Genomic DNA, 27889 nt, shown 5'->3' on the forward strand with positions numbered 1-27889 from the left:
ATACTTTTGTAAGCATTGGGAGTTGCCTTTCTAGGAAAGCGGGTGCTGGTGAAAGAGCTCTCATTATCCTGGGAGATAGAACTGAGCCCAGTTTTTTTTTTTTTTTAAAGATTTTATTTATTCATGAGAGACATGGAGAGAGAGGGAGAGAAGCAGAGATACAGGCAGAGGGAGAAGCAGGCTCCATGCAGGGAGCCTGACGCGGAACTCAATCCCGGGACTCCAGGATCACTCCTTGGGCCGAAGACAGGCACTAAACCACTGAGCCACCCAGGGATCCCCATGAGCCCAGTTTTATCAGCAGGGCTATAAGAAGACGGTGGTTCTGGCCGGATGTGGGCATGACTGCGGTCACCCGGACCTGGGAGTTGGCTGAAATGGCACATCACTCACATTGAAAGACTGCCATGGCCATCCTGCCAGGCTGTGGAGCCTCTGTGTTTAAGCAAGGCACAAAGGCTACCCCTTCCTCAACAGCGGGGCTGGGAAAGTGCCCTACTTTTCACCAGAGTGGAAGACCGAACGTTTGCCGGTGTGGTCTAGGCCTGACTTCAGAAACGGTGTCATCTGCACCGGAAGCAGGCCTTTCTCCTGGCTGGGATTTTCTTTTCTTTTTTTTTTTTTTTTAAGATTTTATTTATTCATGAGAGACACACATAGAGAGAAGCAGGCTCCATGCAGGGAGCCCGATGCGGGACTCGATCCCCAGACCCCAGGATCACGCCCTGGACCAAAGGCAGGCCCTTAACCGCTGAGTCCATCCAGGGATCCCCCTGGCTGGGATTTTCTTTAGTGAATGTCCATCTCCACTTTGTGAACCTTTTGCACCCTCTCTGGAGGCGTAACCTCCAGGGCCCCGGAGAGGCCTCTGGTCAGCCTGTTTCATTCCTACACCTCGGGCCCATGAGGTGAGAGGAGCTGAAAGATCTTTTACTGAGGGCTCTGGCTTTTGGCTAGAATCCCCTTCCTTCAGCAAGATTCTAGAAAACACTAGGAATCTTCTGAGGTACACAACAGAGAGGGGAAGTTTGGGAATTGACTGGGGCATGATGGGTATGGGGAGGGGGTGCCTTCTGTTACCTTATTAGTCCCATTTTACATAAACAGGAATTGAGCCGGAAGAAATAAAGAAACCTGCCCATGTCCTCAAAGCTAAGAGCTGTGCTTCCAAAGTTCAATCTGTTCCACTCTGCTGTCCTTCAGGCTCCTGACCTCCCTCTGTCGCTGTGGGCGGGAAAATCCCAGTTGGATGTCACCTCAGTGTCCTCTTCCCTCCTAAAGAATTAGGCTGGGTCCCTTGGGCCTTAGGATACATGGCCCTCCTCTTTGGATCGCTATTCCTTCCCTCTGTGAATGAAGGATGTGTGAGATCCACGTGGGTTTCCACTCCAGGGGTGAGCGTGGCAGGCGCCCAGAGAACTGCCGCGTGGGACGTACCGCCCCGTTATACTTAGCAGTGGCCCTCTCCTCTGTGATCCAGGGCTGCTGTTGCCGGGGTGGCGCTGAAAGCCTCCCCGTGGAGAAGAGGAAGGAGACCTGCAGTTCATTTCCGCTCCATGCCTGAGATTTGCTAATCCTGAAGACTTACGTGTTGACGTCCTGATTTAGGCTTTGGCTTTAGGTGGGGCCAGTGTACAGAATTATCTGTAATTCCTGTGTGAGAAGCCCTGTTTCTTTTTTTCTTTTAATATTTTATTTATTTATTCAGGAGAGACACAGGGGGACAGGCAGAGACCCAGGCAGAGGGAGAAGCAGGCTCCCTGCAGGGAGCCGGATGCGGGACTTGATCCCCAGGCCCCCGGGTCACGCCCTGGGCCAAGGGCAGGCGCTCCACCGCTGAGCTGCCCAGGAGCCCCAGAAGCCCTGTTTCTGGTTCTTTGGGCCTTTTGGAGGTTTGTGAAGCAGGCTAGCACCGTGACAACGTATCTCCCACTAGGCCTGCTGGATGTTCTGGGGGGCGCGGCAGCTAGTGAGGCCCCAACACCGTGTCAGTTATACCCTCGCTGCCTCGCAGGGCAGGGCGCTCTGGGCAGCGCTGGGAAGGCCTGAGCCTGCTCTACACCCGCTGCCCCCCACCTCGTTGCAACCCCCGTCCCTCACAGACTGCCCAGACCTGGGGGGCAGGTCCTGGGGGCAGCCCGGCGCCAATCGGCCAATCGAGCAAGCACCTAGACTCAGGCGGGACTCGGGTACCAGAAATAATGATTCTGCATATTGCAGGCAGTCTTGGGGCTGAGTCACTTGCTCACGCCTGGTGTGGGATGGGGGGTGGGGTGACGAGAGGCCAGGATTTGGGCCAAGGAGAAGAGAAGCGTTTCTAAACGTTTTCCATCTTTGAAGGGTAACAACGCAGATGAAGATGGCCCTGTCCTCGCGGTCGGGTAGGTGAGGATGGGCCGCTGTGCAGCCTAAGCTTCAGTCTCAGTGAAAAACATTTCGCCAGGGAGGAGCAAAAATCCCAAACAAGTGAGGAACTGAGGCTGGGAATCTCCTTCCCTTGGGACTTCTTAATCACAGGGTTGGGTGAGAAGGTACCAGGACTCAAAGCTGGAAGATGGGGAGATGGTGAGAGCACCTGCCTGGGACAGGTATGCAAAGGTGCTTTTGAAGTATTACTGTTCCAGGTAAGTGCAGGGTTGCCGCGCAATAACATGATAATATAATCACACTGGAAGCTTCCGCTCACTCCAAGGGGAACGGGGACTTCCCACAACCCAGGCTTTTGTAATGGGGGAGACTTGCTGGGTTCAGAGCTATTGCCCCGCTCCGGGAGGCCCACCTGGCTCCTTGGATTGCTCCAAGGCAGAGCGGCCCGGTTATGTGGGACACCCCGTGACCCCCGCAGCCCCTGTGTCGTGCCCCCACTGCAGGCCGTCTGAGGCCCCTGGGCCCTGAGCCTGTGCCACTGGGGTCAGGGCCGCCAGGGCCTTTGGAGGTTTCCTGGAGCAGGGCCCGCTCCCCTCCGGCTCCCCTCCGCCGCCCTCGCCCCCCAGGGCCCTCGCCCCCAGGGCCGGGATCCCTCTGTAATTAATCGCAGCGCGCAAACCCGAGGGGAGGCCAGAAGTGTTAATGAGCAGCGTCCCGGGCCGCCGCTCGCAGCCAGAGCGCCGAGTAATTAAATTATTTTTGGAAGCGGGGGTGGGGGGGCCGCGGCGGTGCGGGTGTCGGGGCAATCCCCGGATGCTCGGCCGCGGGGAGCATCCCGGCCGCTAATTAAAATCAGAAACGACTCTCCCTTCTCGCAGCCCTGGGGGTGGGGGTGGGGTGGGGTGGGGTGGGGTGGGGTGGGGGGCCCGATCTTCCCACGGCCCGGACCGCACTCTGGGCGGCCGGGGCTGCGGCCCGCGCGAACGCTCCCCTCCATCCCCGGGGGCCCGGGGGGCCTGCGAGTCGTCGGCGGGTCGGGGAAAGGAGCCCCGGGATGGAGGGGTGCGCGGGGCCGGGGATGTTGGGGTGCGCGGGCCGGGGAGGGAGGGGTGCCCCGGGCCGGGGATGTTGGGGTGCGCGGGGCCGGGGATGGAGGGGTGCGCGGGGCCGGCGATGTTGGGGTGCGCGGGGCTGGGGATGGAGGGGTGCGCGGGGCCGGGGATGTTGGGGTGCGCGGGCCGGGGAGGGAGGGGTGCCCGGGGCCGGCGATGTTGGGGTGCGCGGGGCCGGGGATGGAGGGGTGCGCGGGGCCGGCGATGTTGGGGTGCGCGGGGCCGGGGATGGAGGGGTGCGCGGGGCCGGGGATGTTGGGGTGCGCGGGGCCGGGGATGTTGGGGTGCGCGGGCCGGGGAGGGAGGGGTGCCCGGGGCCGGCGATGTTGGGGTGCCCGGGGCCGGGGGTGTTGGGGTGCGCGGGGCCGGCGATGTTGGGGTGCGCGGGGTCGAAGACGGAGGGGTGCGCGGGGCCGGGGCCGGAGGGGCGCGCGGGGCGGCCGGCGGCCGGGGAGCGGCGGCTCCGGGAAGAGCCGGGCCGCAGACAATGGGCGCGGCGGCGGGAGGGGCGCGGCGGCGGGAACAGCCGGGAGGCGGCGCCCGGGAGCGCGCGCCCCCCGCCCCCGCCCCCGCGCCGCCCGCCCCCGCGCCCGCCCTCCCCGCCGGCCGCCGGCTCCGGTGCGCTCCCGGCCCCCGCGTCCGAGCTGCTGGGCCCGGCCATGGGAGCCTGAGCGCCGACCCCGGCCCCTGCCCCCGGGGCCCCGCGGGGACAGGCAGCGGCGTGGGACGCGGAGGGGGCGCCGGCCGGAGCCGCGAGCCGCGAGCCGCGAGCCCCGAGCCGCGAGCCCCGAGCCCCGAGCCCCCGCCCGCGCTGCCCGCCGCGCCCCGGGCGCTGCCCATACAAAGGCGCCGGCCGAGCCCCGCACTGGGCGGCCGCGGTGAGTGCGGGCCGCGGGGCGCCGGCAAAGTTTGCCGGAGAAAGAAAGGAGGACGGGAAACGGGAAAGGAGGGCGGCCGGGGGCGCGGGCGGGGCGCGGGCGGGGGCGCGGGCGGGCACCCCACCCCCTTCCGGCCGGCCGAGCCCCCCAGCTTCGCGGAGGGCCGGGGGCTCGAGGCGGGGGGCGGAGCCGGGGCCTGGAGAGCCGGGGACTTTCCTGGGCCCGGGGCCCCGGCGGGGGCCTGGTGATCCCGGGGGAGCGGGTGGAAGCCGGAGACCGGGAGTGCGGCGGAGGCGGGGGAGAGGCGGTGCGAGGACGGGAGGCTGCAGGTACTGGCCTGGGGGCCGGCGCGGACACACCTTCGGGGGTGTGGGGACGGGGCAGGTGAGCATCCCAGGTGCAGGGTGGCGCTGGGGACCGGCCCGGGGGTGTGTGTGCGGCCGGGCCGGGCAGGCGGGCAGGCGTGCAGGGTGCCTGGGCCCCGCGGACAGGCCCCGCACCCGCTCCCCACTCACGCTTGCCCATTGGGGGGGGGCTGGGGGGCTGCATTAGGGAGCTTTAAAGCATTGGTGGAGGATCAGTGTGCGTGATTCTTTTGTTTTTGTGTGTGTGTGTGTGTGTGTGTGTGTGTGTGCAGGCTCCGTGATGTGCTACGTGTTCCTGCAGGTGGGCCCCTGGCTTCGGAGGTGTAGGGGTTTTTCTGTGGCTGTGTGTGCACCCAGGGAGCTGGCCGTGTATCTCCCGTGTGTTTGGATGTGCATTTATGTGTGTACTCGGGGGAAGGGGTGTGTGCGTGTGTGTGTGAACTGCAGAAGGGCTTCTGGGAAAGAAGGGTTCTAGGTAGCAGGAAGGTGGGTGTATAGGGGCAGAACAGGGCATACCTGGATAGGTGTGTGTGCACCTGTGTGGAAAGGGGGAGAGCAAATCTGTTCTCTTATGTGTGATCTGCGTTGGTGACGAAGTACAGCGTGTGTACCTTCCTTTAGGTGGCGTGTGCATCTCCGCCTGTGTGCTGGGGGTGTTATCTCTTGCCTCTGCAGACAGATTTTCCTGGTAGAAAGCCCAAAGGGACAGCCGTCTGGGTGATTCCGAAGCTTCTTGGGTGGCTCCGTCTGGGCTCAAGGGTAGTGCTTTAGGTATCTGAGACCGACCAGGGGGAGGGAGTGAGTCATCTCAAGAGGTGCCTGTTTGGGTGCATGGGGTGGGTTTTTCTAGAAAAGGACGGGTGTTGTTGGGAACGGGGGTTCTGGCTGTAGTCCTAGAGGAATCAGGCCACTAGAAGAGTCAGGGAGAGAAAGGAGACGGTCCTCCCGCACCATCAGAGATTGGGTTCCAGTGCGTGGAGAGGCCGCATCCTAGGCTTGGCGGCCCAGGCCCAGGCCCCGGTTCTCTTGGAAAGCGCCTTGGAGTCTTGGACTTCGGAGCCCACTAACTGCCCTGCCTCCAGGTCTCTACAGTTCCTGATGTCAGGAGTTTGGGGACGGGGTGGAGGCAAGGGGAGGCAGCCGGCTGGGGGGATGAGACTGGGTGTGGAGGTGTGTCCAGGGGTTGAGAAGGAGGCGTGGGACGCCTAGGGAGGCGGGGGACCAGGAGCGTCTGCAGGTGTGTGTGTGCAACGTGCGGACCCCGTAGTTCCCCTTTTCCCTGGTGAACAGCGTGGCTGGGGTGGGGCTGCGGTCTGGGGCCAGGTCTGAGGGTGAGGCACAGGAGCTGAGCCAGTGAGGGGGCGAGTGAACGTCCGTGCGTTGGGGACAGGGTGGGCACCCCTCGCGGGCCATCCTCACCGTCCTGAGAGCTTGGAGGGAGGTGGATGTGTCCCTGGCCCCTTTGCCTCTCCTCTCTCTTGTCCTTTCTCTTTTGGGATGAAGGGAAGGGGCTGACCCTCTTGTTGAGGACGCACGCTTTGTTCTCCTGTCTCTCTCCCAGACACTTGGCTGTTGCTGCCAGGAGCGGGGGCGAGCCGCCTAGTTTTAGGGGCTGAGGTGGTGACCAGTTTGTCAGGGTCTCTGAGTACTTGGAATTGGAATGTCTGAGTCCCTAAAGGGCATGTGTAATTGGAAAGCTTCCTCTTTAGTCCCAAGGGCTCCCTCGCTTTCCTAAGACTCGGGGTGGGGGGGCTAAGGGTAGTGGGCGTTAGAACCTGTTGGGACCAGGGCCGGGGGCTGAGCAGGAAGAACCAGATGGAGGATCCCCCCCAAGCTGGACACCTGTCTGATGGGTAGGGCTCCTAGGGTGAGCGAGGCACCTGAGTGTAGGGTGGGGGGCTCTGGCTCCCAGGCACGCTGCTCTACTGCCTGGCGGGGCGTCATCCAAGGAGGAGCTGTCGTGGTTGGTCGGAGGTGGGAGGTGCTGTCTCTGGAAGGACTTCTGGTCTGGAGCCCGGGGCCACATCGGCCCCCACCCCCACCCCATTGTCTTGCTTCGGCCTGGTCATCCCTGTGATCCTCCCAAGGCAGGCCTCTCCGCTGTGCCCCTCTGCGCCTTCTGCTCCTTCCGAGTCTGACGAAGGGTCCCCTTTCCTGGCCCTAGAGCAGGATAGACTTTTATCTCTTCATCGGCCTTCCAAGAGGCGCTTCCGGTTCCAGGGGGGCGTGTACTTGGCTAACAGAAGCTTTGGGGGGGCCGAGGGCCGAGCTCGGGCCGCTCCTCGTCCCCTCTGAGTCTTAGGGACCCCAGGCTGCTCCTGACCGCACTGCTTGGAACTAGTGCTTCGTGGTGGCCGTGACCCGGGGCAGGTTCTTCCTCCCCAGGCTCTGGCCCGTCGGTGTCTGGAGGTCCTCTCGCCGCAGGTGGGGCGATCCTCGAGGAACCCCGGGCCCGAGGCCGCTGCCCCCGTTTCGGCTCGCTCCTGCCTCTGCTCCTGCCTCTGCTCCTGCCTCTGCTCCTGCCTCTCGTTTCGCCACTTCCTGCTCCTGAGACCTGGGCCAGGAGAGGGGACTTTTTGAAGCCTGACCTGTGAACTGGAGCTAATAACGCGGCCCACGTCGCTGGTTTACGGGCTGAGTGGGGGCGTGGGGAGCTGGCGCCCTGGAGCCTGGGAGCCATGAGCCCCGGGGGGTGGGGGTGCTCCCTGGCTGGGAGGCCTTCCTGGGGCGGGGGGACGGCCGGGTGCTCTTGTGCTCCTCCGGGGGACCCTGCCTGGCGCGGGGGCGGGAGGGCCGGGCCCTCCCAGGGGTGACGTGCGCCAACACGCCCTTGGAGCCCGTGAGTGCCGTCCGGAGGTGTGTGCAGGAGGCCAGGACGGGGCGGACAGGCGAGGTGGGGGGCGGGGGGTGGGGGGCGGACGGTCCCTAGTCGGCTGTGTGTGCAAACGGAGGGACGTGAAAGTCTCAGAAGGTAGAAGGAACCACTGGAAAGTGAGTGTTGGCCGCTGCCGTGCTGTGCCGCCAGGGCCCGTCTGACGTCCCCCCCCACCCACCAGAGCAGAGCCCAGCCTACGAGCTCTTGTCCCCAAGCGCCCCATGCACCTGGCCGGCACCCGTCTTCATTCCGCCACCGTGGATTTACCTGTTGTGGACGTTTCACATAAACGGACTGATGATGTGTGGTCTTTGCCGTGTGTCCTGCCTTCACTGAGCAGGCGCCACCCCGGCAAGGCTCCCCCACGCGGGAGCTGGTGTCACAGCCTCCCTCGTTTTCCTGGCTGAATCGTATTCCATGTGTGCATGGCCCCTAGTGGGATCTGAAGGAGGAGCTAGGCAGACGGGGTGGGGGGGTGGGGTGCTGAGGAGGGCCCTACGGGTACAGGCTGAGAGCACCGGGAGCATCGGGGGTGTTGGCGGGCTGCACGCAGCGCGGTACTGTTGGGTCTTGCAGGATCGGCGCGTGGGGGGGGGCATTTGGCCTCAGTTTCCCTATGTGTGAAAGGAAGTCCCATCGTGGGGTTGGTGGGGATGGAGGTAAAAGAGAAGGAGGGGCTGTGACACTATTGCCTCTTCTCGGGGTCTTGGGGGAGGATGGGGCCTTATTGGACTTGCTCCTTCCACGGCTTTCCTGGGTGGGGCCCTCCTGGCTGCATCTACCCTCTGGGTACCGGTCTTAGGGTTTTACAGGGCATCGGGTTCCCTCTTGTTGGAAATTTCTTCGCTCGCCCTCTGCGGGTGGGTAACCTTGTTCAGCAGAGGCGAGGGAAAAGCCTGGGCGCGAGGCCTCCTCCAGCCCTACCCCGGCAGCCTTCCCTGCTGTATCCTGCCTCCTGGTGATGGGACCGGGGCAGCCCTCCGGGGACCTGGGGGAAATGAGGTGGGTCAGCGAGGCTCTTCCGGTCCCTCCCTCCGCGCAGAGCAGGAGGCTGAGGCCTTGCCTGGTGGGGCCCTTCGGAAATGAGGTGTTGCCGTGCTTGTCTGATGCCCCTGGCGGGGCTGGTAATTACAGACATGACAGCTGAGAACGGGTTTGGGAGAGCAGCCTCGGAATCGGCCTGGTGATCGGGGTGGGGCAGTGAGGGGCGAGCGGGGGAGAGCTGGGGGCTGGGCTGGACGGCGCACTTGGGGTCCCCTCTCCCTGCCACTGCGCGCGCGGCTGGGTTTAGCACCTGCAGGAGAGCGGGGGGCCTGGAGCCCGGGCCCTGCCTCCTTCAGCGTGGAACGAGGGGGGATGGGATCTGGGGCCGGCCCCCGCCCCCAGCCCCCCAAGGAGGCAGAAGATGGGAAGGGGGTTCTGGGGGTGGAAGTCAGGGCGGGCTCGTCGTCTGGGGGCCTGCGGCCAGCGATCCCGTCCTAGTCTCGGTGCGTCTTACCTGAGGTGATGGGACGGAGGTGGGAGGCTCGGAGCGCGCCGTCCAAAGGACAGACGGGTGGGAACCAACGCTTTGTGGCGCGTCTGCGACGTGCCCGATTCCATGATGCTCTGTGTACGCTATTTTGCCGACAACGCCTGACCTCCTGGAGTCGGCACTGTCACCCCACTGTCCAGGCAGGGAAACTGAGGTCAGAGGCGGTAAGCAGCTCCCCTGAGATGGCGCGGCTCCCGGGAGGCTGTGCCGGGCCCCCCCCCCCCCCCCGACAGCACCGCGCTTCCATCGTGATGCTCCTCCTTCCGCGGGATCTGACTGCTCGTTTTTTGCCTCCACTCTTGGACCTGAACCATTAGGCCTGTCTCCTGAAGGCGGGCCCGGGCTTCACGTCCGCCTGCGAGGGCGCGGCCGGGTGGGGGCTCCCAGAGGATGGGGTCCCCCGACAGGAGCCGATCTGGAGCCTGGGGCAGGAGCCTCTCCAGGGGCCCCTCCTGTCTGTGGGCCACTTCACACGGGGTGGGGGGGCTCTGGTCACTCCAGCCCATGGGGTCTTGTTTGCGATGCCGAGGGGCCTGGCCCTCATGGTCTGGACTGTTTCCCGGCAACCCCCAAAACATCCCTGGGACCCCCACTTTCACCAGAGAGCTCCCGCTCCCCTGACCCCGCCAGAGGAGAGAGTGGGTGTCTGTGTCTGAGTCTGGGGAGGGGCCCCTGGCTTTTTAGGGTACGTGGGGGTTGGACGGGAACAGGTGCTGAGTCCAAGGTGTGAACGCAGTAACTTAAAAAACAACCAAGTGTGAACAGAGACACTTGTTTTGTCACCAGCTTTACCGCGGGAGTGGGGGTGGCAGGTAGAAGGGCTGGGGGGCGTGGGGGATGCCTCGGGTGGGGACGCAGGACGCTGGAGGCCGATCGTACGTGGGCCTTTCAGGTGACCTCGTTTTCCTGTACCAGAGCGAGGTCACTTGCCTGACGGGGGGGCGGGGGCCTGGGCTGACGCGTGAGGGGGAGGTTTTCAGCGTGGGGAGACCCCGACCTGCCACCTGCACCCACGGTCACCGTGTCACACCCTGGGGCCCCCCACCTCGCACCTCCCGGCCACCTTTCCCCCAGGAGCCAGTCTTCCCAGCCAGCAGCCCACCCGCCCGCTCCCCCGACACGTGTGAGCCCAAGGTTGGCCGAGTCCCTTCCCTGCGTGGGTGCCCGGGGCTCCTGTGCCGAGGCCCAGGCCAGGTGAGCAGGCTGGGTGGGTCGCCTGGGGTCAGGGGCCCGACCGGGGACGGTGGGTGCACACGGAGAGGCGCTCGTGTTCCTCGAGGGTGGGAGCGTGGCACGCAGGATTGACCTGGGGGCGGATGCAGCCTGCTCCCCTCCCGTTGTCCACCTTGTGTCCCTGAGGACAACTCCAGGGCCTGCTTTCCTCTTGGCTCCTCCACGGCTCACCTGGTGGGCAGGTAGGGGCCAGCCCTTCGCCCCAGCCTAAGGAGGAAGAAGTTCCCAGCCTGGTGGGTGGGACTGCGGGGCATCGAGGCCTCCATGTTACCTTCTTAGCGGCCTAGTCGGCCTAGTCGGGTCTCCCCTCGGGCCCCCACCTGGGACACATGCCAGAGAGATTACTCAGCCTCGCTGCTCTATCCCCTCCCCTGCCCAGTGCTCCCTTCTGGACTGGCTGCGACGGGTCTGGGGGAGGCGAGGGCACGAGGCCTGCGGTGTGGGCACCTGTGCGCGCTGCTGGGGGGGTGTCGGGGGACGGAGACCTCCTGGGAGCTGGCGTGGGGGCGGGGGTGCCAGAGAGAAACAGAGCAGGTCTCCACAGAACCTGCCTGGCCGGGGCGGGTGGAGCTGGGTGGGGCAGGCGGGAGCCATTCCAGGTTTCAGAGGGGGTAGGAGTGTGGGTGTACGTGTGTCTGGGCATCGGGGGGCACCCACATCACCCCTGCTTTAGACGGACGAGAGGTGAGGAAGCAGAGGAGGAGGAGGGCTTGGCTCTGGCTCCCCCAGCCCCTCCCCAGGGCCAGCGTGAGCTCAGGTATCCTGGCCTGGCCGGGAGCCCGGAGTGCGGGCTCGCTCTCCCCACACCGCTCCTTGCACTGGGGTCTGGGAGGGAGCAGCTGCTCTGGAAGCGTGGTCCCCGGGGTGACCCAGCACAGCCGTCCCCTGCTTCCCGGCCCAGCGAGGATAAGGAACCTGCCCCTGCCCCGGGGCTCGAAGGATGGTGAGCTCATGTCTGGGCGGTCCTGGGAGAGTGCCTGGGCAGCGGGGTGGGGGCTCCTGGGCTCCCCGTCGGGCCCCCAGCAATGCAGCTGCTAGCTCTGGTCTCCCCCAGGGGCACTGGGACCTTGGGCAGGGGATGGGAATGAGGGTGGGGAGCCAGTGTCCGTGGCATCGTCGGTCTAGGGTGCGGCCTGCCCTGTGCCATCCTCTTGTGATGAGGGAACCGTGGCTGGTCCATGGCCTGAGGCTGGGTGGGGCCACGGGGGGAGGGATGAGGGAGGGGTGAGGGAGCGCCGTGCTTGGGAGGAGTGGGGCTGAAACCCCCCTCGCCCCCCCGCTGCCGAGAAGAGGGGCTGGGGTCCCCGTGGCCTCCCCGACCCGGCCTTGACGTGTCCTCGAGGCACCCGATCTGGCTCTTGAGAGGGCACACCTCACGGCCGAAGCGTCAGCGAGTCTCGCAGTGGCGGCCTACGGGGGGCCTCACCTGGGGCCGCGCGTCCTCCGCTGGGCCGCGGTCCAGCTTTAGTGCTGGGACCTGCCGAGCACTGGGTGGGTGAGCGTGCTGTCTCCCTGGGGCGCCGGAGAGAAGGGGCAGCTCGGGGCACCCGTGGGCGCCGCCCCGTCCCCATGTCTGCCTCTGCTCCCACCCTGGGCACCCCTGGCCGCCACCCGAGGCTGTCGGGGCCTGAGCTGAGCACCCAGGTGGAGCCGGCAGGTGGGGGAGAACCGCCAGCCTGCAGGATGGTTGTGACTTGGCGTCTGCCTGACGTCTGCCCAGGCTCTGCCTTTCTGGATGGACTTGGGGTTCTTTGGATCTGGGCCGGGAGGTGGGAGTCGTGCACCCGCGAGGGTGCTGGGTGACCCTTGGGCACCGCGGGGCAGGGGGCGCTCGCCTGCCTGTGGGTGGAAGCGGGGAAGGGGAAAGCAGGCTCAGTCTGACCCAGGCCCTTGCGAAGGAACCACAGGCCTGTGGGGCCCGTGTCCCACGTCGTCTGCAGGAGGGGCCCAAAGAGGAGACCGTGCCCTTCCTGTGTCCGGGCAGGACCGGCCTTCCCCGTCCGCGGCCGAGAAGAGAAAGGGCCGGTCGTTTAAGGAGTGGGCGGCTCGGGAGCCCTGGCAGGCCAGACGGCCCCCCGTCCCGTCCCAGCCTCTTCTCCCGCGTGGAGGATCCCGCCCCGGTGCCTTGGCCAGCGCGGGCATGACAGGTGCCCCTTCTAGGTGCATGTTTGTGCCCTGTGCCCTCCGCTCCTTTGCTTTCCTGGCTGAGGCCCTCAGCTCCTGGGGTGCCTCCCTGCAGCCCCGCCTCCGTTCCCCACTCAGGGCTCGGGCGCTGGGCCTGGGTGGCGGGTGGCCCCTGTCCAGGGAGCGGGGAAGGGGGTGGTGATCAGAGGCACCTGCCGCCTGGCCGCCGGTTCTCAGCACCTGCCTCTCGGGGTCCCCGCGTCCATCCCCCTGAGCTGCTCCTCCGGGTAGGGCGGAGGGGAAGGCCCGGCTGGGTAGGGCGGAGGGGAAGGCCCGGCCTCAGCCGGCACTTTGGCCAACGCCAGCCTCCCCCTCTGTAGCCCCCCACCCCCAAGGCCTTGTTCCCTCTGCCTGTTGCCAGGTTCTGAGTGTGTTTTTTCCAGAGGCCTCCGATTGTTTCCTGAAGAAACCTGATCCCAGGGCTCAGACAAAAGCTGGGGCTGCCAGAGGAGAAACCCCATTCTCTCCCCCTCTGTCCCTAACCCCCCCACCTTCACAACCTCCCTCGCTTTGGATGCTGGGTATGGGTTCCAGGACCCGGCTGCCATCACCTAGGCAACAGGGGGCTTTGGTTGCCATGGCGATCAATGTGGGAGAAGCTGGGCAGCCGGGACAAAAGCCCCCACGTCCCCCCACCCCTCCCCCAGCCCCCTTGGGATGGTACTGAGACACATTCCATTAATTTTATTTCTGAAAGGCCTTTGGGGGGAGAAGGGTCTTGTTTTTGTGACAGGCTCTCTTGGCTCCGTCTCTCCTCTCTGGCCTCCTTTTAACCCCAGATAATCCATGGTTGGTTTGAGCAGGGCCCCGAGCGAGTGTGTCTGTGTGTCTTGGGGTTGGGGGCAAGGTGAACGCTGCGGGGCGTGGTCCCTTCCCCAGCCGCCCCCCCCCCCTGCCGTGGTCCACCCCGGGTCGTGCCTCCCTCGAGGTCCACCTTGGACCTCCGACATTTCCACTTGTTGGTCTCCTCTCCCCGCCCCCAGCCTCTTCCCTGGGAACCCGCCCACCGGGGAGACCCGGTGCCTCCAGACCCCTGATTGCCGAGCCCATGCATGGAACGAGGGGAATGAGGGGAGCTCCTGCCCCATCCTCACTCACCCCTGCCCCCCTCCCCCGCCCCCGCCTCTCCAGACTCGGGTCAGTTCCCTGGGTGCTTGAGGGGGCCGCGGGCAAGGGGCTCGGGAATTGCTTCATCTGGGCCCCTCTGGTCGGGGAAAGAGGCCCTGGTGCTTCTGGGCTCCCTGAGGCGGGTGGAGGGGTGGGCGAGGCAGGGGAGCAGGGTGGGTGCTGGATCCTCGTACGCGGCCGGGAGGAAGGCAGGGGCTCCGGGCTGAGCAGCTCGGAACAAAGGGTTAGGAGGGCTGGCACCCGGGTCTGGTTTGACATTTATCCGTAGGGGAGACGCAGCGGCACCGGCTTCCCTCCTGGGCGCATCTGCAGTGGGTCTGGTCGGGCCGCGTGTGTGCGAGCACGTGGGTGCGCGTGTGACTTCTGTATTTAGTAGTACAAACAGCAGCATTTATTCACCCCACCTCTTTCCTAAGTCTCAGAGGAAGTGTCTGGGGATCGGAGTGTGGGCGACCCTGCAGCCAGAGCATATTAATTCCTTAACTGATTACTAGCTGAGCAGTTTATAAAAGTACTTCTTTCACCTCCAGGACCCCCACGTCACCCCCGTCAAGTGCGTGTCATTATTTTCCTGTTGTACCGACGAGCCTACCAGGCTACAAAGCACAGAGAAGTCAAGTAACTTGCCTGTGGTCACCTAGCTGGTTGGGGGAGAGTCAGGTCTCGAACGCAGGGCCTGGGCCCCTTGGGCTGTTGGCTCAGGGGGGCGGGAGTGGGAAGGGGTGAGGCTGAGGGGATGGGGAGCTGTCCAGACGCCGGCGAGGGCAGGTCCGTTCCCCTCTCCTCGCCCCTCCCTCTGTGAGAATAACCCACTTACTCTCTTGACCCTCCCAGTGGGATTCAGGTTTGGGGATGAGGATAGGCTGTGGCAAGGCCAGGCCGGTGCCCACGAGGTGGTGCCCATGAGGCGTGGGAACCGTACTGACGTCTAGGCCAGCGGGAAGGTTTCTCAGGAGCCAGGGCGGAGGAGCCCGCGTGTCTCTGTGGACGGGGTGCTGAGTAAGGCCCTGTGCGTGGCAACGGTTCTTAGGGTTGGGGTGGCTTGAGGTTTCAGGTGTGTGTCCATAAATGTGCGTGTGTCACACACGTGCCTCGACGGGATGTGGGGCTGAGAGACCTGGCCCGGCCCCGTGGGGCGGGGGCCTCCGGGTGGCTGCTGCGGGCAAGAGGAGACGGATCTCGTCCCCCTGCAGTGGGGGCGGCTTCCCCGAGAGTCAGAGGGGCGAGTGCAGTCGCCAGGTCGCCAGTCGGTCGTGGGGTCCTCGCCCCCGGGAGGGCGGTGGGGACACAAACACCCTCACGCTTCCTGCCCTCCACTTGCTGAGGACTTGCTTTAGTTGGGGAACAGCTAACAACCACATGGAAGCAAACCCATTTCAGTTCTTAACCTGATTGACATTTTGGCAGCATGTGACCGGCCGGTTTTGTTCGGGCCTCAAACGCTCTTGTGTTCGAGTCGTGCTGTAGTGGGCTGCCGCCGCCGAGCCCCCCTCGGGGCCTTCCTCCTGGCCTGGTCTCACCCTGCCGGCCCTTTGCCTGCTCTGACAGGCCGGGATGCCCCAGAACCCCGTACCCGTCCCTCTTGCTGGGCGATCGCACCCCTTCCCGTGACCTGCTGCCAGCGCTTCCAGCTCCCACTGCTCCAAGTGTGGATCCCCTGAACCCCCGCAGCCTCCCCGACCGCCTGTCCATGGCCGTGGCCTTGGCCCGCTGGACACGGAGCCCACTGCCCTCCTCCCGCCTGTGCCCCCTCCCTGCTCCCCCTGCCCCGGTGGTGGCACTGCCACTACTCTCATGCTGGGACCGCCGCCCTCCCGTCAGCCCGGCCTTGGGGGCCCCGTCCATCCTAGTGCCGCATCCCACACTGGGCTGTTGGTCTGTCCGCCGGGCCGGCTCGCCCGCCCCCCCACGTCTGCCCCAGCCCCTGCCCCAGCCCCTGCCCACGCAGCTGGATCCCTCATGGCGCCCCATCCCGGCTCCCTCTCCCCGTCCTGCTCCTCTGCTCCAGCCCCACTGGTCCTTCCTGCCTCGTCCACGTCCACGGAGCCCTGCTGCCCTTGGGCTTCCTGGCCCCCCCACCCCCCCCAGCCTGCCTGGCTCCTTGCTGCTCCCTCTGGAGGTCCGGGCATCATTTCTTGGAGGGACTTTGCAGAACCCCCAGAGCCGCCTCTCCCGCCCCCGCCCTAGGCCTGCCACCCCCCCTGCCCTGAGTTATTCATACCCCGGTTTGGGTGGGGTACGCATCCACCCTACCAGCCTGGCGATGCAGGGCCGGGCTCCCCAGCAACCTCCCCTGACAGGGAGCTCACGGCCGGCGGTTGAGGCTGGGAAATGGGCATGTGCGTGGCCAAGGTGTGCAGGGCAAGGTGGGGCGAGGGGACGGTGCCGCGGCGGTAGGGGCTGGGGGGCTGGGGGCACCCAGGGGTGAGGGCCGGGCAGGCGGGTACCGCGGGCCCATTTGTATCTACAGAGGATAAAGACGCTGCCCCTGAGCACAGCTCTAGCCGAGAAGACTCCCGGCCTCGCCATTCCGGGGCTTCAGGCTTGGGGAGGGTGGCTTCTGCTGCCTTGTCCTTCTCACCACCCCCCCAGCCACCGCTTCCATCCCTCACCCTGTCCCCTCGTCTGCCTGTGCACACACACACGCACACATGCACACATGCATGCATGCACACGGATATGCACACGCATGCACACGCACCCCTCTGGGCCTCAAGGCGAGCAGCCCTCCTGCCCTGGCTTGTCGCTGTCGTAGGAGCCCGTGTCCAGTGGGCTTTTTCCGAGCTGGGAGCGCGGATGGGGTCCAGGGGAAGGAGAGGCGGCCCGGAGGCCACCATGCTCTGTCCCCCGGGGTCCCGGTAGCCCTGGCCCATCAGCCTGGCCGGAGCCCGCCATCTGAGCCACAGTCCCCCCGGCTGAGAATCAGGGAAGCAGCCAGGTTCTCCCCGCTAGGGGCCCAGGGCTGGGTCATCCCTCGTGGCCGTTGCCGGCCCGGCCGCCCTCCCCGCACCCCCTGGCCCAGCCCGGGCGGCCCTGGCCTCTGCCCTGACCCCACAGGGGCGCCAGCCCCTCCTAACCAGCTGCGTCCTCTTCTCAGGAGTGCCGCTTGATTTTCTCTGAGACGAGCCCACCCGTCCAGCAAGATAGAGTCCCTCAGGGTGACGGTTGATTTCCTGAAGGTGCCCCTTGGCCTGAAGAAGCCGGTGGTGAAGGAGGTGGCTGTGGGGCCCCCCAGAAGGCCCCAGCCCGTGGCCCTGGAGCGCTACAAGGCGCGGCGTTCGGACGCCATGGACACCGAGTCCCAGTACTCGGGCTACTCCTACAAGTCGGGCCACTCCCGCAGCTCCCGCAAGCACAGGTGGGCAGGCGTGGGGCTGAGCTGGGTGCTGGAGGGGTGGGCATGCGCACGGGCTGCTGAGAAGACCCGGGTCCCCCTCTGACCGTCCGTGCCATGTCCCCTGGCCGCCTGCTGCAGGGACCGCCGTGACCGGCACCGCTCCAAGAGCCGAGACGGGAGCCGCGGCGACAAGTCGGTGACGATCCAGGCTCCAGGGGAGCCCCTGCTGGACAATGAGTCCACGCGGGGGGATGAGCGGGTGAGCATCAGGGGGATGGGATCTTGGCCAGGTGTTCTCGGGCTGCTCCGTGAGGCTGGATCCGGGCCCACCAGGTGGGGGAGGGCCTGGAACCCTGGTCTCCGGATAGAGGCCCTACCAGGGAGGGCATCCCATGTCACACTTCCTCCTGCGTGGTGTCCCGAGGTAGGACCTCTTTGGGTAGACTTCAGGGAGTTCGGGTAGAGATCTCTTTCTCAGAGAGGTAAGGTGACCTGGGCTGAGGCCAGCGGGTCGGGTGGGCTGGAACCAGGAGCAGGAGGGTGCATGGGGGGGGTCTGGGGGTGAGGGCAGCCCGGGGTTTCCCTTGAGCCCCAAACCCTGAGGCATGGGCGCTGCCGTGGCCTCTGGTGTCACATCGCCTGGGTCTGGAGGGAAGCTGGTGTGGGCGGAGTCAGTGGAGGAGGGGGAGGGGAGAGGCGCCCAAGCCGGCTGCCCAGGCCCTAACCCCTGTGGCCCACCGCTGTGGCCCCGGTGCTCACCTGAGAGGGAGGCCCGTAGGCCGAACACAGACTAGGGCAGAGGCAGGATTGGAGGTGACTCGGGCCTCTCCTTCCGGTCTTGGGAGCATCGTGGGCTGGAGACTCCCAGCTCCTCTTCCCTCCCAGGAAATCTGTCACTGACGCTGGGACTCCCTGGGTGTTGAGAGCAGACGGGTACCTCGGGGGTATACTCCTCCCTCTCTCCCAGTCCTGAGACCGGGCCTCCTGGGTTCTTCAAGGGCTCCTGGGACCGGTCAGCTCCCCAGCTGTGGCAGAGGAGGCCACAAACCTTGATCCTTGGAGAGGGTGGGCAGCGTGTCCCAGGGTGACAAGTGGACCCAGGTCCTGGACCCTCTTCCTATCAGACTCTGCGCACCCTGATAGCGCACCCTCTTCCTATCATCATATCAGACTCTTCTCCTGTCCTCGGGAAGGAGATTCCTCAGGGCCCTCATCACTGACCCTGCCGGCACTCCCCATTCTGGTCTTAGTCCGGTGGCTCTGTGTCGCCGGGCTGTCTGGGAGCGGAGGGCATGGGCACTGGTGGTCGTGGGCCTCCTCTGCGGGATGGCGTCTGGCTCCTGCAGAGATTGCTGGAGTGGAGCAGACGCAGGAGGACACCCGGGGACCTCAGCCTGTCTACACCCTCACTGCCAGGAACAGGCAGCCCCACAGAGCTGGCAGGGAGGCACCGAGACCCAGAGTGATGCTCAGTGTGTCCATCTCCCGGGCCCTATACTGACCGTTGCCTTCCCCCTCCTGGCTGGGGTTCTCTTCCCTCTGCCACGCTGCTTTTTGTCAGGTCACTCCCTTAATCAGACACCATGAGTGGCTCTGGACTTCTGGAGAGTAGGTGCTTCTGGCCTAGTCTGGTTTGCAGGTGGCCTGCCGGGACTGTGCCTGCCTGTGCCTGGCTCTGCCCCCGGTGCCTCCGCTCACGTGGCTGGCGTCTTCATGTCTGAGTGATGCGTGGGGGTCTTGGCAAAGTGCAGAATCTGGTTCAGTCCGCGTGGGGTGGGGTCTGAGACTCTGCGTTTCTAACGAGCTCCCAGGAGGTGTCCACACTGCTGGTCCGTGGATCCCATTGTGAATAAACAGGCCTTAGGGATTGTTAAGTGGGTTCAGTGATTCTCAATTTTGGATGAGCATTAAAATCTTCTGGTTTTTATTATTTATTTATTTTTAAAGATTCTGTTTGAGAGACAGAAAGAGAGCGAGCGCGCACTCATGAGCCAGGGGAGTGGCAGAGGGAGAGGGGGAAGGCGACTCTCCCTGAGCAGGGGGCCCTGTGCGATGCCAGGACCCTGGGATCATGACCTGAGCTGAAGTCAGAGGCTTAACTGACTGTGAGCCACTCAGACGCCCCCAAATCATGTTTTTTTTTTTTTTTTTTAAAAAAGGTTGTTGTCCTCTTGGGTGAGATCTGGGCATTGGTGCTCTTTCCTGAGCTTGCTCATGTGCGTGGTGAGGGTCTAGGTCTCAGGGGCTCCAGCCCTGCAGGGGCCAAGCCTGGGCACCCAGTGGAGCTCCGCAAATATTTTGGTGGTTGCATATTGGCTGATGACCCTCTCTCCTCTCTCCTGCTCTGCTGTCTGCCCCGCCCCCGTGGCCCCGCCCTCCCCGGCGCCACCTCCCGTGGCCCCGCCCTCGCCCCGGCCCCGCCCCTCCCCTCCACCATGCCCCGCCCCTTGCCCCGCCCTCCACGCCCCGCCCCCTCTCTCATGTCCCGCCCTTCCCCTCGCCCCTGCCCCTCCCCTCTCCCCTGCCCCTTCCCCTCCTCTTCCCCTCCCCCTCCCTCTCCCCCCTCCTCCTTCCTCCCTCTCCTCCCCCTCCCTCCCCTCCCCCCTCCTCCCTCCTCCCTCTCCTCCCCCTCCCTCCCCCTCCTCCCCCCCTCCTCCCTCCTCCCTCCTCCCTCTCCTCCCCCCCTCCTCCCCCTCCTCCCTCTCCTCCCCCCCTCCTCCCCCTCCTCGCTGCTTCGGCCCGCCCCGCCCCTGCTGTAGGATGACAACTGGGGGGAGACCACCACAGTCGTCACGGGCACCTCAGAGCACAGCATCTCCCACGATGACCTCACGCGCATCGCCAAGGACATGGAGGACAGCGTCCCCCTGGACTGCTCCCGGCACCTGGGGGTGGCGGCGGGGGCCACGCTGGCGCTGCTGTCGTTCCTGACGCCGCTGGCCTTCCTGCTGCTGCCCCCGCTGCTGTGGCGGGACGAGCTGGAGCCGTGCGGCACAGCCTGCGAGGGCCTCTTCATCTCCGTGGCCTTCAAGCTGCTCATCCTGCTGCTGGGCAGCTGGGCGCTGTTCTTCCGGCGGCCCAAGGCCTCGCTGCCCCGCGTGTTCGTGCTGCGCGCCCTGCTCATGGTGCTCGTCTTCCTGCTCGTCGTCTCCTACTGGCTCTTCTACGGGGTCCGCATCCTGGACGCCCGCGAGCGCAGCTACCAGGGCGTCGTGCAGTTCGCCGTGTCGCTGGTGGACGCGCTGCTCTTCGTGCACTACCTGGCGGTCGTGCTGCTGGAGCTGCGGCAGCTGCAGCCTCAGTTCACGCTCAAGGTGGTGCGCTCCACCGACGGCGCCAGCCGCTTCTACAACGTGGGCCATCTCAGGTGCGCGGGGCAGGGAGGCCGCCCGGGGCCTGGGGGTGGGGGAGAGAGAGCTGCAGAGAGCGGGAGAGAGCGAGCGGCGCTGGAGGGGCTGGTGGGGAGGAGTCCGAGGCCGAGGGGCACGTCGCCGTCCTCTGCACACCCTAGGTGGTCCCCAGCAGTGCCGCGCCCTGGGGCAGGTTGGGCGGCAAACAGGGACCCGCTGGGGGCCTCAGAGAGGGCTGGCCCACAGAGGAGGACGGTGTGGGTGCGGATGGGGGTTTGGGGAACCCCTTTCCTAGCCTTCCTGGAGGCACAGCCTTTGGGAGCCCTCGGGTCAGGGTCACCGAGATGAGCTGGCCAGAGGAGGGACAAGATAAGGGGAGTCCCACTGCCCCCACCAGGCCACACAGTCTCGGGAGCACCTCCTGGTCCCCGTAGGGAATGCTGAGGGACTCTTGCAGGGGAGGAGGCGACCCTTTATGGGGACCCAGGCCCAATGGCCTTTCTCCCCTGGGCTTCAGCACGGCAGGGAAGGACTAGCAGGCCCAGCCCTGGGGAAGGCTTGGGAGCCCGGTGAGTAGACCTCGGGCCCTGAGCCAGGCGTCTCGGGAGCGGCTTGTCCCCGTCCCCGTGTCCTTTCCTGCCCTGCCTACCTGTCCTGATGTCTCCCTCCCCCGGCCCCCCTTGTCTGTCCCCCACCCCCTGCCGTCTCCCCCACAGCATCCAGCGCGTGGCCGTGTGGATCCTGGAGAAGTATTACCATGACTTCCCTGTCTACAACCCCGCCCTCCTCAACCTGCCCAAGTCCGTACTGGCCAAGAAAGTGTCTGGCTTCAAGGTGTATTCCCTCGGAGAGGGTGAGCGGCCCGGCTCCCCTGCCCTGCCCGGCTCTCCGGCTTCCGGCTGTCCGTCCATCCCCGTGAGCTGGGCTCTGTCCCTGCTCCCTGTTCTCTCCACCTCCTCTGGCCTTCTCCCCCTCCTTTTGTTCTGTCCTTCCCCTTGACTCCAGGTGACTGAGGTCAGCTACTGGTTCTGCTCCCTGTCCCTTGATGCTGTGCCACCTGCCCCCTCCCCCAATCTGGCTTCTCTGCGTCCGCTCGCCAGCCCCCATCCTAAGCCCTCAGCTCTCTGAGCTCCAGGGCCTCCTGCCCTCTCGCCTTCCCTGTTGCTGGCCTGTGGGCCTGTGCTGACCAGGAGGGCTGGGAATGGGACGTATGGCAGGAGGCGGGCACAGCGTCCTCTGGGTGTGTCAGTTTGCTGTCCCTGGACTCCCCGGGATGGGAAGTGAGCCTGCGGTGCAGTGACCCTGTCCGTGTCTCCTGCTCCCGCACAGAGAACAGCACCAACAACTCCACGGGCCAGTCCCGGGCCGTGATCGCGGCCGCGGCTCGGAGGCGGGACAACAGCCATAACGAGTACTACTACGAGGAGGCCGAGCACGAGCGGAGGGTGCGCAAGCGGAGGGCCAGGTGGGTCCCTGAGCCGGGCGGGGGCGGGGGCACTGCTGCGGGGCCCCGTGACTGCGGGGGGCAGGTGAGCAAGCATGATGGGGTGCGATGTGTGCATCCGCGTCCTGTGGCCGCCCTAAGTCCCAGGAGCTGGGCGCTCTTGCACAGCAGGCTCTTCAGCTCAGGTCCCACGGGGCAGGCCCGGCTCAGCTGGGCCCTCCGCTCAGCGTCGCAGGCCGAAATGCAGACGACTCTCGGAGCCGGTGCCCTCCCAAGCTCCCCGGCCGTTGGCGCTGTCATTCCGGGTCGCTGGCCCCATGGGCAGTTCGCTTTTCCCAGCCAGAGCAGGGCTGTCTGGCTTCGTAACACCTGGAGAAAACTGCGTTTCAAGGTCTCCTGTGAGAAGGCCACGCAGGCCACGGTCATCTCCCCGGCGACAAGTCCGAGTCCGCTGGTTGGGCGCTTGAGTTGTATCTGCAAAATGTACCGAGTTAGCGGAGTAGCCGGGTGCTGGGAATGTGCTTGCGGTGAATGAAGGGAACGTTCTAGAATTCTGGGTGCCGCCGGGAGCCGGTGAACTGCAGGAGCCTCTCCTGCAGCACAGGGGCTGCGGCCAGACCCCCCACCCCACGCGGGACGCTGCTCCTGGCCTGTGGAAAATGAGGGTGCGGCACTCCATCCCGGTGCCTCTTAAACACCGTCACGTTGCCTCCCCTTCACGTTATCCTGCGCACGTCAGTCACCTGAAGAGTCTCCTGGTGATGCTGCTGCCCGGTCCCTCGTGGCCTGTGGCGATTTCCACGGGCCTCGGCAGGAGAGGGCCCCAGGCCTTGACCGTCGCCGCTGCTGCCCCTCTGCCCACGCCTCCAGGCTGCAAGGGAGGACGGTATCCCGTCCCTGTCCCCCCGTGAGGAGCTGTCACTTCTCTGCCTCCGGTTGCCTCAGAAGGGGGCCTGGTGGGAAGGAGCCCAGAGACGCGCACGCCCCCCTCACCCTGACCCCAGGCAGGGGTTTTGGGTCCCCTGCGTTGCCAGTGCTCTCTGGGGTCTGCTTCCTTCCCCTCTTACCCGGGTTGTAACCCGGAGAGAGCTTGTCCCGTGTGTCACCTGAGATGAAAGGGTTTTTTCCAAAGGACGTTGACTGAGACGCTCAGGGGAAGCTCAAGAATAACAGAGACACTGGCCGCACCCCGGCCCCCTTGCCCTGCGCCCAGAACCCTGCCCTCAGCTGCCCGAAGTCCCCCGGTTCCTGGGGTTCCCGACGCGGCCGTGTCCCCGTCTACTTTCTACGTGAACTGGCTACTTTTCCCTGCTCCCTGAACGCCGTTGGTGAGCTTGCCCTGTTGCCTGGGATGCGGCCGGTCGTGTCTTGTCGCCGCCTGGTGTTCCCGATGACCACTCGGCGCCCCCCGCGGGGCTTGGATTCCAGGGCCGCTCCCCGCCCTCGTGTCTCGGTGGCCACGGGACACTTGTCTTCTCCGGCTGCTGACCGGCCACCGCGCCGGCCTCGTGCGCCGCAGCGTCCCTCCCAGGCCTCGACGACCGGTGGCCCGGCCTGGCCGCCTGCTGCAGCGTTCTCGCCTTCTGCTTCCCAGTGTGTCGTCAGTTAGTAGCATAACCACCTCCCCCCGCCGGATGTTAACGTTGCCTCCGCTGCCGGGGTGTGCGCGGTTTGGGGTCTCCTGTGGGAAGGGGTCTGCAGGTGAGGCTGTGCTGCTCTGTCGCAGAGCATGGTCCCTGCCGCCTCGGTGTGACGCTGGGCCCCTGCACCCGGGCTCCCCGAATCTACAGCTGTTTACTGCCCCTCCCCCATGCACATGCACCTGCGTCCCCGCACCAGCCCCCATAGCCCAGCCCTTGGCTCCAGGTGGGTTTGTGTTATTTCGGGAGTAGGGGGGCTGCTGGGGGGTGGAAGCCGAGGGAACGATGGGGGTGGGCGTCTGGTCCAGGCCCCTCCTGTCCCCCAGGCTTGTGGTGGCAGTGGAGGAGGCCTTCACTCACATCAAGCGGCTGCAGGAAGAGGAGCAGAAGAACCCCAGGGAGGTGATGGATCCCCGGGAGGCAGCCCAGGCCATCTTTGCCTCCATGGCCCGCGCCATGCAGAAGTACCTTCGCACCACCAAGCAGCAGCCTTACCACACCATGGAGAGCATCCTGCAGCATCTCGAGTTCTGCATCACTCACGACATGACGCCCAAGGTAGGCCTGCTGTGCTGCCAGCATCCCGCCTCGCCCCCGGTCCCCCGTGGTCTCACTGCCCCCACCCTGCGGCCCTGCCTTCTCCCCCCCCACCCCTCTCTCTCCCTTCCCCCTGTGGTCTCTTCCTCATCCCTGCCCCCCTGATCTCTGCTCTGAGTCAGGTTCCTGGGTGATGAGCAGGGGCAGCTTCCAGGTTCTCCTGGGAATGGCTGAGACGTGGTCCCCATCTCTGCAAGGGTCTGCGGTTGCCGCCCCCAAAATTCCCCCTCTGCCCCTTCACCTGCTCTTGATTGTCAGCCTCCCAGAACTGCATCCCCAACCGCTTGGTGAGCAGGGTGACGGCCTCCATGAGAGCAGAATGGAATCGGGGGGCCTGGGGTCCTGGCCTGGTGCGGGGCACGTGCCGGCACGCATGTCCTGACCCCGTGGCACCCCCATTCTCCATGGGCTCTGTTTCCCCACGTTCAAAACAAGGGTCTGAAGCAGATGAGCTCAGCCCCTTCCTGCTCTGATGTTCTAGATGGTGTGGAAGCTGTGCCTCCGGGGGGCGGAGGGTGGCGGGTGGCCGGGAGAGATGCCCACGCAGTCCCTGACCTGTCCTCAGGCCTTCCTGGAGCGGTACCTGGCGGCCGGACCCACCATCCAGTACCACAAGGAACGCTGGCTGGCCAAGCAGTGGACACTGGTGAGCGAGGAGCCCGTGACCAACGGGCTCAAGGACGGCATTGTCTTCCTCTTAAAACGCCAGGACTTCAGCCTGGTGGTGAGCACCAAGAAGGTCCCGTTCTTCAAACTCTCGGAGGAGTTTGTGGATCCCAAGTCACACAAGTTTGTCATGAGGCTGCAGTCTGAGACCTCGGTGTGACTGAGCAGCAGCGGCGGGGGACGCGGGGTCCTGCGGGTGGGGGAGGGCTTGGCTCTCGCCTCCTGCCGCCTCTGTCCTCCTGCCCCCGTTTACTTTTACTTGAATTGACTCCCCCACCCATGTGCTCCCCTCCTCGTAACTGCCCCGCGTGAGCCTGAACAGGCCACTGCGCCAGCAGAGCCTGGGAAGCACCCCCCGCCCAAGCCCTCACTTGGTGACATCATGCAGGAAGCCTGTGCCTCTCCCCCTCCCTCCGGGATGGCAGTCCTTTCCGAGCCCCCACTTCCTAACAAGGCAGGTTCTTGTCGCAGCTTCCTTCTGTGGCCCCGACAGAGCGTCTTTGGGGCACAGATGGGACCGCAGAGAGCCTTGGTGCCAGACTCCTCCAGATGGTGGGTTCCAGCCCCTCCTGCCTGCTCACCTGCAGGGTGCCCCGCATCCCCCACTGCAGGGTCCGTGTCAGGGGTGCCCTGCCAGGTGGTCCCTGTGGCTGTCAGAGCCTGCCCCGCGCATCCACACTGCAGAGTGAGGGGAGATCCGACCCGTGTCCCTGAGCCTCCAGCTTGTTTCTGAGTCGTGGGGTCTCTGGTGACCAGAGACCCTCTGAGCGCCCCTCCTGGGCTGTGGGGGGTTCCTTCCCTCCCTGGGTCCCACCTAGGCGGCCTGGGAGGCCTGGGGGAGCAGCGCCGACCCCTGCCCGACCCTGCCCATGACCTTCCCGAACCTTCGTGCCCTCCCTGGGGCAGCTTGCCCTCGGGGAAGGATGGACGGCAGGGCGACTCCCGCAGATCGAGCGGCTTGGGACCACACCGACCAACTTCTTTCCTCCTCTCTGTCCCTCGACACCCGCCCCCCCCCACGCGCCCCGACCCCCGTGTGTCTTTTCTCAGCGCCAGGGCCCTGTTGCCTCATCTCGTTTGTGGGGGAAGCCACCCGCTCCTCCTCACCCCTGCCTTAAGCCCACTTTGCCTCAGGGGTCTCCTCTCCTTGGCTGGCCAGGGTCCCCTCCTTTCTCCCCGCCTGGTCCCCTGGGTGCTCGTGTCCTTCGGTGTCGGGGTGAGGGGCCCCCGGGCTCTCTGTCCATCCCGTGGAGCTCCTGTCGTCTACACCCAATCCTGGTTCCCGAGAGTTTGGGTCTCGCTCTGAGCACACTTCCCCCGCCTTCTTGGAATCTGAGCCTCTCCCTCGGACGCCCGTGGGTCCGGGTTTTAGCCGAGGGTGCGGGACCCCCCGGGCTGCAGGGTGGCGGCCAGACCCCTCCTCGGGCGCTCAGTGCTGCTTGGCCCCTGGGATAAGGTCCCCCCCCCACCGCCCCCACCCGCGTGGAGGGTCCCCGTCCCCAAGCCGCCTCCGATGCCTCCGATGCCCCCACCGTCCTGCGCTCCCTGCACTTGGCTGGAGAAGGGCTGGGGGTGTGGGGCTCGTCCCGGCTGGGGGGTGGGAGGTATCCCTCTGCCCTTCGAGGGCCTGGCTTCAGAGGAGTCCCTCCTGGGGCACGTTCCTAAATACCTCACTGTCCTGCAAAAGGCCCGGATGGGGGGCAGCAGCTGGGGGGCAGCAGCGGGGTGCGGTGCGCAAGGGAGGGGTGGGGGGGGCAGGGGCGAGCATTGGGGAGCTTCCGAGCTGCCCTCGTTGGGGGCGGAGGAGTGTTTATTTTCAGCACCTGCCATGTTTTTAATCACTGTGATTTTTTCATTCCTTTTTTCCTAAAACAACAACAACAACAAAAACCTTTCCCCGCGACTCTAAGCACTAAGGGCTGTGACTGAGAACGGTAGTGTTTGGGTCCTTTGCGTCAGAACTGTGGTATCTTTGTCTTCTTTGACGATTATTATAATTATTTGTGTTTTTTAAGACGTCAGGATGAGTTGTCACGTGTTGGGCTGCGTGCGTCTTTTGCTTCTCCTGCTCGGGGAGTCGCCTTGGTGCTGTGAGCTGCTGGGGGCGCGGCGGGGACCCATCCCTGCGGGCGCTGGCCCCCCACTTGGTGGGTCCCACCACCTGCTGGGTTTGTTACTGCTCTCCTGGGCGGGGCGCCTGCCTGTGCTCCCCCCCCCCACCCCGGATCTGTGGCCGGGTCTCCCCTACACCCCGGCACCCCAGCGCCGCCACTCCGTCCCCACCGGGCCTGCCTTGTCATCACCTTGGGGCGCCGCAGGCCTCAGGCCTCACCTACCTCGCCACACTGCCGCGTCCCCTTTCTCTTAAAGGACCCCGACCCCCCACTTCGTGCTCGGTTTCTTTGATCCTTCGTTGTTCCTTCCCATCCTGTCCCACCTGAGCCTTTTCAGTTCTCGGCCCACATCCCTGTTGCAAGCCCCCCACCTGCGGTACCTGTGAAGAGGCATTGGGACCCCCGGAACCTTCTCATCAGCAGCACCCCTTCCCAGAGTCCGTGCTTCTCTCCTCCACGGGGCCCGAGGAGCGCCCTCGCCCCTCCGTGCTGTCTGTCCGCTGTCCGTCCTCTGTCTGTCCTTCCCCTGTCCTTCCCCTGCCCTTCCCCCAGGGCAGCATCTGCTGATGGATTCGGTCCTGGTGTGTGATTGTTGTGATTTGTTCTCCTGTGCGCGAAAGGAAGGCGGCTAGTTTTGGGTCCCTTCCAAGTGAGATTGTAAATGTAGAATTTGCCACTGTTGAATCTAGATTTCTTTTTCCCCTTTTCTTTTCTTTCCTTTTTCATTTGTTTTTTTCTTTTCTCTCTTTTCTTTTTCTTTTTTCTGTTTTTTTTTGGGGTTCAGAGACCTTGTGCATGCATGTAGAAAATTGTAAAATGTAAATTTTTTTTTAATATATAAAAAGCTTGTTTTTACAGTTTGCAGTGGATCTAAACATTATGGCAATTTTAGGGATTTTTTTTCTTAAACATAGGAACTAAAACTGTACAAATTTTTTTTATATAAAATAAAGACATTTGACTTTTGTGGGGGCATTCTGTGTTTTTCTTTTTTTTTTTTTTTTCTGGAGTGGGAGCAAAAGAAGGGGGAAGTATTTGCTCCTTGTTTGGGGGAGAGCGGCCAGC

The 27889-nt window shown here is 64.9% G+C and overlaps 2 protein-coding genes across 6 annotated transcripts; one reads left to right on the plus strand and one right to left on the minus strand.

The window, feature by feature from the left end:
* The first annotated feature begins 2480 nt into the window (after positions 1 to 2480).
* On the plus strand, positions 2481 to 27790 carry VANGL2 (VANGL planar cell polarity protein 2). 5 transcript variants are annotated; one of them, XM_072815058.1, is made up of 8 exons: positions 2481 to 2624; positions 16774 to 17034; positions 17152 to 17272; positions 19773 to 20380; positions 21080 to 21216; positions 21693 to 21828; positions 23774 to 24005; positions 24610 to 27790. In XM_072815058.1, exons 2-8 carry the CDS (start codon positions 16964 to 16966, stop codon positions 24868 to 24870), a joined length of 1566 nt encoding a protein of 521 aa, XP_072671159.1. In that variant the 5' UTR covers positions 2481 to 2624; positions 16774 to 16963; the 3' UTR covers positions 24871 to 27790. The 5 variants fall into 5 exon arrangements, with proteins under 5 accessions (XP_072671159.1, XP_072671155.1, XP_072671158.1 ...); XM_072815054.1 differs by lacking the exon at positions 2481 to 2624 and adding an exon at positions 4219 to 4357; XM_072815057.1 differs by lacking the exon at positions 2481 to 2624 and adding an exon at positions 4569 to 4686.
* LOC140626758 (uncharacterized) lies at positions 9449 to 16549 on the minus strand. The gene is made up of 5 exons (XM_072814505.1): positions 16378 to 16549; positions 15930 to 16140; positions 12701 to 12798; positions 11791 to 12203; positions 9449 to 10571 (listed from the first exon to the last, which is right to left on the minus strand). The coding sequence occupies exons 1-5, from the start codon at positions 16547 to 16549 to the stop codon at positions 10020 to 10022; spliced, it is 1446 nt and encodes a 481-aa protein (XP_072670606.1). The 3' UTR covers positions 9449 to 10019.
* Positions 27791 to 27889: the final 99 nt, after the last annotated feature.

Source organism: Canis lupus, chromosome 38, assembly GCF_048164855.1.
Source record: "Canis lupus baileyi chromosome 38, mCanLup2.hap1, whole genome shotgun sequence".
Lineage (NCBI taxonomy): Eukaryota > Metazoa > Chordata > Mammalia > Carnivora > Canidae > Canis > Canis lupus.

Excerpts from the sequence above, each read along its gene's own strand:
- LOC140626758 (XM_072814505.1), bottom strand. The coding sequence starts at position 16,549 with ATGGGCCAGGGCTACCGGGACCCCGGGGGACAGAGCATGGTGGCCTCC. Across the intron at positions 16,141-16,377 it reads TCGCCTTGAGGCCCAGAGGG|ATACAAATGGGCCCGCGGTA; the intron begins GTGCGTGTGCAT and ends TATCCTCTGTAG. Across the intron at positions 12,799-15,929 it reads GGCCCTGCATCGCCAGGCTG|CCGGGCCTTCCCCTCCGCCC; the intron begins GTAGGGTGGATG and ends CGCCCTACCCAG.
- VANGL2 (XM_072815058.1), top strand. The coding sequence starts at position 16,964 with ATGGACACCGAGTCCCAGTACTCGGGCTACTCCTACAAGTCGGGCCAC. Across the intron at positions 17,273-19,772 it reads CCACGCGGGGGGATGAGCGG|GATGACAACTGGGGGGAGAC; the intron begins GTGAGCATCAGG and ends CCCCTGCTGTAG. Across the intron at positions 21,217-21,692 it reads GGTGTATTCCCTCGGAGAGG|AGAACAGCACCAACAACTCC; the intron begins GTGAGCGGCCCG and ends GCTCCCGCACAG.